We start from the raw sequence: 10,189 nt of genomic DNA on the forward strand, positions 1-10,189 counted from the left end.
TTGCTCTGGTACAGATGTTGCAGACCAGGATTTTATTCTGTAGTTCATTGAGTTCCAGCTATCCCACAGGGAAAATACCAAGAGCAGTGGAATCAACCTCATTCCTTGCTCTCCATGTCTGTGTGGCCTGCAGGGGTTTCACAAGCTACATGTTTCTTCTGAGTGATCCAGGAGCAAGGGCTCACAGCTCCCCTTGTCTCTCCAGTGCAGATAAAAGTAATGATCTTTGCTTTAATAGGCTCTTCCCTAGAGGCATATGTAAGCATATTTAGCTATCTAACTACACCACATGACCCGAAGGCTGAGCTAGCAGGGTTTTGGAAATTTTCAGTCAGGCATTGCCACATGTCTCTTGCCTGGCCCGTCATCAGAGGGCAGCAGCATATTGGCTGATACTGAATAGTCATGAGGCATAAATTATTCTAAATCATTGCACTTAGATATTAAAATAAAAGGAAAAAAAAAAAAAAAGAAACTAAAAAAAACACCCCAACATCAAATCACCAAAACAAAAAACCCAAGAAACCACAACTTTCCAACCTGTGAGGGTCCACAGTTTTGAAGAGTACCCTCAGGTCATATCTGAGAATCTCTTTCATAACCAGGCTAGAATTAATTTCTCATAATTGACAAAAGTCCATCTGCTGTCTAGCAGCTGGAGAGTGTCCAGGCCATTAAATCTTTTACAAATTACAACACTGTGACTTCTGCTTTAGGGGAGCCCCAAGATCCAGCAAAGTCATTGCTTAGATACTAGAGAAAGACCAGAAAAAGCATTAAGTCCCCAGTGTCCCTCTGGCTGGCTGGGACTGAGGTCCTCCCTCTAACAGTAGCTGCATTCCTGCTGTTTTTACACAGAACATTGGGAATGCAGCTCCTGATACAGCAGACATCAGTGATCTCCCTGGAAGCTGCTTACTTGCCCGTTTGGAATTGCTGCAGGCTTTTGGACTCCATAACCACCTGTGGCAATAAGGTCTATCTGTGGATGTTACCTCTGAAAAATTGTGTCTCTGAGGAAACCGCAAGATTTGGCACTGTTTGTTAGCACTATTTTGCTGAAGGTCAATAGCAGGGAGATCGCAGCTGTTGCTCTTACAGACAGCAGCTTTCTGTAAGCCAGTCCCAGAGCCTCCACAGCAAAATCCTGCCTGTCCTAAAGCATCTCTGAAGGAGCAGGGCATGACATGTGGCTCCTTTGCCAGAGAATTATTTGTGAGGACGTGCTGCAAGCTCAACTTTTTTCACTTACAGCGGCCTTTGATGGGTTGGCATGGAAAGGTTTTAGGTTATATTCAGGTAAGTAAACAGAACTGTCAGCTTGAGAAGAACTGAAAAATATCTTCATTCTGGTATGAGAGCCTTGATAATTGCCGCTATTGTCCACCCTCCCATGCTAGCCAGCACCTTTTCAGTCGACTTAATTGTTCCCCACCCTTGGTTTCAAGAACAGTCTTGCCCATCCTTAGCCGCTTGATGGTTGCAAGAGGAGAGGGCGGGGGCTGTGCCAAGACTACGTGACTCACCATCCAAAATGCTTTATCTTTTCCCAAATCCTGCTGGCCACGTGTTGTGGTTCAATGCCAGGCAGTAAATAAGCACCATGCCGCCACTCAACTTGATCACACCCCATCACTGGAATGGGGGGAGAGAATCAGAAGACTAAAAGCGGGAAAACTCGTGGATTGAGATAAAAACAATTTAATAGGTAAAGCAAATGCCGCACACACAAACAACGCAAAACAAGGAATTAATTCACCCCTTCCCATAGGCAGGCCACCTTCAGGACAACAGAGCCCCATCCTGTGTAATGTCCTTAGAAAGACAAACACCATCGGTTCTGCATGTCTCCTCTTCCTCCCCGCAGTTTTCTACACTGACCCCAATGCCATATGGTATGGAATGGAATATCCATTTGGTCAGTTGGGGTCAGTCTTCCCAGCTGTGTCTCCTCCTAACTCCTTGTGCAACCCCGGCCTTCTCGCTGACAGGGAGATAATGAGAAGCAGAAAAGGCCTTGACACTGTGCAAGCCCTGCTCAGCAATAATGAAAACATCTCTGTATTATCAACTCCATTCTCAGCACAAATCCAAAACACAGCCCCACGCCAGATATTATGAAGAAAATTAACGAACACAGCCAAAGTCAGCACACCATACAGTTTACAGTAGAGTCAGTGTCTGCATGAGGGAGTGAGAGAGGGAACAAACAGCTGTGAGGCACAGGGACATAAATCAGCTTTGCCAATAGAATTCCATGCCTCTTATTACTCCAGTCATAGAAATCACTGCCTTCATTTCATGCTCTTTTCTTTAACCATGGCAGCTACTTCATTGCATTAAGAAAAATTCGTTGTCATCATCAAAGTGATAAAGTGTATGACTCAGGGAACTGGAGGCCTGTTATTGCATATACTTTGCTACACACATCTGGTTTTAGGTACTTAGACACTTACATGGACAAGTTTAGAAATTATAGTACCTCTGTGACAGTCCCCCTATTTACTACTGCTGGATATGGAAAATTCTTAAGGTGGGTGAGTTACTCACCTATTCCTTTGACTTGAGATATCTGGCATTGCCAAGAGCCATGAAGCTGATCCACTAATAACACAGAATAATTTCTGTTTATAGTTTCAGCATCAAATAACAATGGCATACAGTTGCTATGGCTATTTATGCTCCATCTGGTTTTTATATTGCAATGCTCTATTGCAGTGGGAAAAAAGAGATATATAAAAATACATAATGCAGCTTTAAAAGTACTGTTTTTTATTTGCCAAATTGAATGCACTGTTAGGCTTTCTCAGGGGGAGGCACAGAAAGATACAGACTAGAAGGAAGGGCTTATAAAATCATCTTACCAGCCTTTCTGCAAGCTACTTGTCACAACTCCCTTCATTAGACACCTTATCACTTCACCTCATGGCTGATATACACAACTGATGGATTACACTTCAAATGGATAACTGGCATGTGGCAATAACTTCTCCAACTTAAATTAAAGGTAAGTGACCAGCACCTCTCCATACAGCTCCTGGCATCATGTGCTATGTACACACAACTGAACAGTAATACATAGAAATGAGATTCCCAAAGGAATCTGTGCTTCCCCTTAGACAAGTTACACAATCCATAATTAAGAAGATCCAGGGCATAAGCTGTGTAGGCAGATCTTGGGCTTTGCCATAAGAGAGCTTGGTTGTCTGTGCCAATCAAGAAAGTAATATGTGTGTGCACACGTAAGAGCATAGAAATGAAGGGTTCTGTGTGCAGGTACCTGGGCAAATGGGTCTGGGTCTCTGCACAGCTGCATGCCTGCAGGCACACATCTGGATGCCAAAACAGGTTTTAGCTACAAGGTGTCCCTGAGGTGGCCAGCACACGAATAACAAAGGGAGAGATGAGAATAAGATTTGATTCCTGGCTGCCCAAGTACCCCACATCCACAGTGCTTAGGAATGATAAAGATGATGGCTGGCAGCAGTTGGGAAAGGAGCCCCCATGGTGGCTGAGTGGTGAAAATTACAGCCATCGCCTGTCTTGGAGCCTGGAAATTCCACACTGCCAGGATAGCTGTGGTAAAAGTCTACTTTGTGCTGAGCAATGAAGCCCACTGTCTGCTGGACACTGCAGGTCCCCCCGCCTTTGCCAAAGACTCCTCCATCCTCGCTGGTCAGGATTGTGTAAGCGTTCTGCCCTGCTCCATAGTGCTGACAGGGGGCAGGCATGGCTTGCATGTTGCCAGCTGTGGTGATGGGGTAGCCCTGGTGGAATTTGGGGTGCACATCCAGGTAAGTTCCGCTCTGGAAGCCACTCTGAAAGGGAAAGGCAGAGAGTCAGAACACAGAGCTTCTCCACTGGTGTCCACAGGCCTGACATGTACTGGGGCTCTGTCCTTTCATATTATTGTATATTGACCAGCAGCAATGGCATGGAGGGCAAGAACAACTATGTCCATTCCCATAGTTCAGGGGTGGATACACAATCATATATACGTAAGAGGAAAAGAGCTTTTCCCTGGAAACGTTTCTGTGGTACAGCCAGGCCACTGCTGGGCTACCACCAGTACCCATGGTGTGGCGCCCAGCCTGTGCCTCTGTGCTGAGCTAACCAGAAGGCCGGGTACGCTTACACTCCTATGTTTCAGTTGCACCCATGGAGGAAATAGGGGACTGATCTGCCCAGACAGAAGAGCCATGATGAGCCACGCGCTGTGTTCTTACTTGCGTGAGACACTGAGCCCGTTCGCTCCACAGGCTCTGCTTCTGGCACCTTTTCAGCTTCATCCTCCGGTTCTGGAACCAAGTCTTCACCTGGGAGGGGAAGGGAAAGCAAAGAAAATGTCAGCAAAGGAGAGAGAAGAACAAATGTAACCAAATTCACAAGCAGGAAGAACCAGAGGGAGTGACCAGATGGCAGAGATACATGGGCAGCAGCAGATAAAAGCCTTTAGGAACTCCTGGGGGGTGTTGCCACGGGGAGAGTCTGTCTAGCAGCCTCAGCAGGTGGCTACTGCAACTGTGTGATGGGGGAGGGGGTGGCTCGGTGTCAAGAGACAGGGATAGTTGGGATAAATGGACTCATCCTGAACATGGACGTGCATGACTGGTGTAAATCAGATCCACTGACACTTCTACAAGCCCCTTGAACTACAGGCAAACTTCTAAGACGCTGTTTCTGTATGTTTGGGAACAGAGAAGGGACAAACCTGCTCCTTGTCCCTAGCAGTTCCCAAATTCAAAGCTGCTTGCTGAGGCGAATTCCAGGGCCATTTCCCCCCAGGCTGTGTCTGCACTGTGAAAGCAGCCTTTGCAGGGATGTGGATTGAAGGAAAGAGCAGACTGTCCCACCTGCCTTGCTCCTGACAGAACCAGTTCAGTGCATGCACTTACAATGCACCTACAACTTCTTTAGTCCCAGGGCATCCTGACCGTAATGCCCAGCTCTGAGATTCAAATTTCAGGAAGATTTTGGACTTGTAACTGGGAGCTCTTGTGCCCCGTTGCCCAGCCCCCCCTGCTTTAGGAAGGCATCATTGGAGGCAGCATCATTTCACTACACACAACCTACCTGGAGATCAGCAGAGACCCTAAAGGGCAGTGATGTGTGAACCTAGCAGCACCCATGGGGAGGAGGGAGCACATGTCAAGCAGCCAGGCAGTGCTGAGTGTGGGGCATTATTAGATAGTGGACAAGATAAGACCCAGGAGACACTAGGAAGAGATTTCAGCATGTTGCAGCAGCCCTGTGATTCAGAGAACAGATGCATGCCAGGGTTTCTGAGAAGTTCACAGCACACGAAAAAAATCTGTGAAGTGCTGCAAAGCCCAGGGTAGAGACTGTTTGTGGTGAATAACATATTCATCACTGGGTTTGCAATTCTACCATGGGTGTTGGTAACAGAACCCTTGACTGACCCCCGACTTGGGAGGCCCAAAGGAGGTGCCACTGACCCCTCTATCTGCAAAACTGCTTCTGATGTCTGGGCATGAATAAGCAGGGGAACAACTGTCAGCTGGCACCTTGGCCTCAGTCTCTGCTGGGGACTCATCTTTCCATCCTGGCACTCCCTGAAGTGACCACTCAGCCGCTGTGAGATCGATACACTGTGGGTCAAAGTCTCTGTGCTCACCTGCTTGTAGGTGAGCCCCAGGGCAACAGCCAGCTCCCGGATCTGCTGGGGGCTGAGGTACTTCTGGCTCTGGAAGCGCTGGTGCAGGGTTAGCAGCTGCTCCTTGGAGAAAGCTGTCCGGCTCTTAGTCTTCCTGATCCCCTCCATGCCATATTCTCTGCTCTTCTGAGACTTAGCTGAAGGCTGTGGGGATGAGGATGAGGAATGTGGACTGGTGGCTGAATCTGGTGTGAATTGGCTGAAATTCCCAGAACTGGATGAAGCTGGGGACACTTCTATAAATAAAAAGAAAATGAGAAAAGGTCTAAGAGACAAAATGTTTAGCTGTAAGGGTATGAGAATGCTCCCTGCCTGCTGTAGAGCTCTTTGGCTACCAGACAGGAGCTTTTTAGAAGCAAAGGCTTGTGTGACCCTCCTTTCTTCACAGAGCTGTGAGCACAGACAAGCACACTGAGAGCAAGCAGCTTCCCAGCTCAGTCCCCTCTAGGATGTTCATGACTCCCTTCTGCCAGGCAGAAAAGTGAGGGTAGGGAACAGTGCAAAAGCGTGGTGCACATTGGTTCACAGTGAACTCTCCTCCTCCAGATGGCCTCAATAATATTTCAGTCTGATTATGGTGTAAAAAGGCCTTGTCATGACTGCAAGCATAGCTCTGGGTTGTTGGCTGGGCTCCCCAGAACTGCCTGCCCAGCAATACCAAGGCACTCAATAGAGACAAAACAGCCTCTGACCAGGTTGTACAGTGGGGCAGAGCAGCCAGGGCTCACAGTGAGGGCAGCAGGTGGAGAACATCAGGCATTGGATATTGGCTCAGTCCTGCTTGCCCTTGTCTCCCACCACAGACCGTGCCACTGCTGGAGACACTGTCGGTGGAAGGAGCTATTTGTCTGAGAGGGGCTTTTGGCAAGAGAAGAATGAAGGAAAGAAATTTCACATGGAAAAGGAGAGGGAGAGGAAAGGTGGGTATGTGAAACGGGTGAAAAGAGGCAGCAATCCTGTACCAGGGACATAGGGGACAAAATTCAAGAGTGCAGAGGAAGGCATTCAAGCCCCTTCTAATTTGTCCTGGTACATGTCTTAAGGGATCTCTGTCGATGGCAAAGTTGAGGTAAAGACCTAAGGGAAAAGTTTCCTGAGCAATCTGGGCTCCTAGTGAAGACAAAACCTGCTAAGATGCAAAGTCATTTAGGCTGCAGGAATAAGAAAATGTGTCACATGCCACATTATTGGGGTCTGAGAGAGGCTGAGACCTTCTCAGGCCAACTTGACTGAAGGGCTGTGATAGCAGTCACTCCTCTTTTCCCCAGCTACAGTGATGAATCTGCCCACCACTCCCTCCTCCAGCTACTCCTCTGCAAACTGTCCTGCATGGTCCAACCCCGCTCCTCCTACTGGGAGTGCAGTGAATGGGGCAGTGCCATTTCAGGGCACACCTTCTGACTACTGAGCCCAACCAATGTCTCCCAACCTCCTTACCAGTCACCCTGAGAGCTGTGACACTGAGACACCCTCCTCAATCACCAGAACACATGTCCAGAGCAAAGCACTGATGTCCCCCGGAGGAATGGGCTTCCCACCCATCCCATAAAACCTTTCCCTCTTCTGTCCTAAGCTGAGAGTCTACTAAGCAATCACTGAAAAGCCTTGGAGTCCTGTTGGACCTCAGAAAGGTGGCCACATCTGTGGTAGTGCGCCCCTTGTAACTCTCCTGACAGAGGCATGCCTGTCTCTGTGGTGCCTGCCCCTCAAGGCTTGCCTGCTCTGGGTCATTTGCTATCCTTGGGAGACGACAGCACCCAGAGCAGGGGCTGGTGAACAGCCAGGGGTGTGGTGGGGCAGGTTTCCGGCACTGGGGAGTGGGGCCATGAGGATTGCAAAGGGATTCTGTCTGCAAGCAGGAAGAGGCTGTCAGCAGAAGAGGTGCAAGGGCCTGCAGTGTTAAGTGCATGGAGCTAGACTGCAGAGCCTTGAGGAAGCTGAACATCAGTGACCTGGCTGCATGGCAAGCTAAAACTTCATGTGGTGTCACAGGATGCTTGGCTCCTGCAGGCTGTGCAGTAAAAACCTTATAGGGAAGAAATGAGTATGCTGGGAACATGGGCCTGGAAAACAGGGAAGTCTCCTGTTAGACAGGAACCATAGCGAGACACTGTAGAACCAAAGCTGACCTGTCATCCCAAAGCCCCATGAAATGTAGCGTGTGCAGCTTGAGCTCAGGACAAAAGTGCTCCTTCTCCCATGAGAAGAGAGCAAAGGAGAGAGGAAGCAAGAAACACAAACAACAGACACGAACATGAGAGTGCAACAGACATGAACATGAGAGTGCAACAGACATGAACATGAAAGCCTGTGACAGACCCACCTCCTCAAGGCCTTGACATCTGCAATCCTCGACTTCCACTACAGAGGTTCTCTCTGAGAGAGGCATGAGGGTGTTTGAAGATGGGGTTAAAGGCTATGTACCAAACCCAACAGGGGCACACAGAGTCCATTTGCCTGCTGCCTCTGTTGGGCAGGCAGCACGCAGAGAGGCTACATGGCAGGCAGCCACATGCGAGTAGCCATAGGCACTCTGCCTGAGCCTGGAGCTTTCCACAGCAACTCACAGCTCGAAAACGGCACCCCAAAACCTGGCTCTCCTCCTACCCATTTACCTTGCTAGGGTGTTGCCCCGCTGACCACAATGTGGGGCTGGGCGAAAACCTGCTCTTATCAGCTCTTCTATTGCCCCTCACTGGACTGGGAGAGGAATGGCAGGAACAGAAAATGTCACTCTGGTGACGCCTGGGACCTTTTGGTTCAAAAGGGAAAGGCAAAGCAACCAGAGCACAGAAATAAGAGGGAAATAGACGGAAATGGCAAAATGAAAGAAGCAGTGTAACAATTTAAAGGAGTAGATCTTCCAGCACCCAGTGATTCAGAGCAGGCCTTGGCTCCTGATTAATAAGTGCATAAAGAATGCAAGGAGTTTGTAAGAGGATGAAGGATGCCACAAGAAGTATCTCCAGGATCTGTTTCTCTCTACGGCACAAATGACAGCATTTAACTAAAAGGAGGCCCAGACATCCCCACACCAAGAACCACGAACTTCCATAAGACCAAGTTGTCACACTGCCCTTCAGCCTGGAGAACAGAGCTGACAGTGCCTCGACTCTTTCAGGCTCTTTGAGGTTTAGGAAACCGGTTGGCAGCCACCCAAGAAAAGTAGCATGGAAGAGTGGCGTGACTGGCCAAGGTCACCCGTCCTCCTTGCCTACCCCAGCACACTCTGCCCAGGTCACGCACTAGGAAACCAAGGCAGGGAAAGAGAAAAATCCGCTCAAAGTCGTTCGAGCCTGACCTGGTAGCAGGGTTGTCCTGGGGGTCAGCCCCAGGATGTAGCTGGAAGGCCTTACCTGCCGTGTGCCTCCCGCCCGCAGCCTGCGGAGAGTGCCCGGCCGCTGTGGGGGCCTGTGCTGCGGCCCCCGCCGCGCTCCAGCCGAGCTCCAGGCGGCCCCGGGCGGCCCCGCCGGGGTACGCGGGGCACGGCGGCAGCGCCAAGTGCGCGCACATGGGCACGGCCGCAGGGGCGGGTCCCCCTCACGCCAGCTGTCACCTCCACCTGGGGGCAGGTCCCACCACCGAGCTGAGGCAGCCCCGGAGCGCAGACAGGCCTTTATAGCCGGCCATTGCCTGCCCCGGCCCGCAATATCCACCGCGGCCCGCTCCTCCGGGCTCTTTGTCATGGTAAAGAGGCCGATCGGTGGGGTGGGGACGGGGCAGGGGGGAGGGAAAGCAGAGCTCGGAATGGCATCAAGGCTCAAATATGTCCCCTCTGAATTCTTCCCATTCTGCAGGTTCCTCAGTCACACCTGAGCAGGGTCTGACCCAGAGCCCCAGGACAACTCCTCCCCTTGCCTCTGTGGGCTCTTGTCGCGGCTCAGAACCCCATGAGTGCGGATGTCCCGCACAAGACAGCTGATCCCTGCATTGGGATAGCACATCCCGGTCCCTCTCCACCGCGGCGAGGGCACAGCAGCTGAATCTGGTGCTGAGCCGCTCCGGACCGTGCCGGCCAAACCCACACCCTGCCCTGGGCTGCTGGGGAGGGTTCGGAGACCTGAGACCTTTGCTTTGTGGCTTGTGTGACACTGACACCTCCCCAGGACCCACCGACACCACAGACACCCCCTACTGACCTGGCAGCACCTCCCATACTCTTGGTGCAGATGTCAGAGATGGGAGAGGGGGGGAAATGAATAAGAATTAGAGCTGGGGACTAGAACACACCTTTTTTCTTCTTTTTTATTTTTCTTTTTTTTCTCTCTTTTATTTAACTGAGAAGGAATTTCCTTTATACAGGCCTTCGAGAGAGCCAGCTGAAAATGTGTTTGGCCCATCTTCAACAAGCCTGTGCCAGAGCAAACTCAGAAACACTGGGCAAGGCACATCCAACAGCAGATCTCACTTTGCAGAGCAGGCTCAGAAATCTCAGCTGGCTGGTCTCCAGGGGGACAACCAGCATAGGCATTTTCATTGTGGAGCTAGGAAAAGATCTAGTGTATGTAAGGTCCA

General features: G+C 50.2%; 1 protein-coding gene across 1 annotated transcript; it reads right to left on the reverse strand.

Annotated features, from left to right (window-relative positions):
* Positions 1-1,727: 1,727 nt before the first annotated feature.
* On the reverse strand, positions 1,728-9,219 carry LOC135442485 (homeobox protein NANOG-like). The gene is made up of 4 exons (XM_064702345.1): positions 9,031-9,219; positions 5,636-5,910; positions 4,227-4,316; positions 1,728-3,818 (listed from the first exon to the last, which is right to left on the reverse strand). Exons 1-4 carry the CDS (start codon positions 9,185-9,187, stop codon positions 3,456-3,458), a joined length of 885 nt encoding a protein of 294 aa, XP_064558415.1. The 5' UTR covers positions 9,188-9,219; the 3' UTR covers positions 1,728-3,455.
* Between the last annotated feature and the right edge of the window lie 970 nt (positions 9,220-10,189).

This window comes from Zonotrichia leucophrys, chromosome 1 (assembly GCF_028769735.1).
Source record: "Zonotrichia leucophrys gambelii isolate GWCS_2022_RI chromosome 1, RI_Zleu_2.0, whole genome shotgun sequence".
Taxonomy (NCBI): Eukaryota; Metazoa; Chordata; class Aves; order Passeriformes; family Passerellidae; genus Zonotrichia; species Zonotrichia leucophrys.

Excerpts from the sequence above, each read along its gene's own strand:
- LOC135442485 (XM_064702345.1), bottom strand. The coding sequence starts at position 9,187 with ATGTGCGCGCACTTGGCGCTGCCGCCGTGCCCCGCGTACCCCGGCGGG. Across the intron at positions 5,911-9,030 it reads GGGCGGGAGGCACACGGCAG|AAGTGTCCCCAGCTTCATCC; the intron begins GTAAGGCCTTCC and ends TTTTATTTATAG. Across the intron at positions 4,317-5,635 it reads TGGGGCTCACCTACAAGCAG|GTGAAGACTTGGTTCCAGAA; the intron begins GTGAGCACAGAG and ends TTCCCCTCCCAG.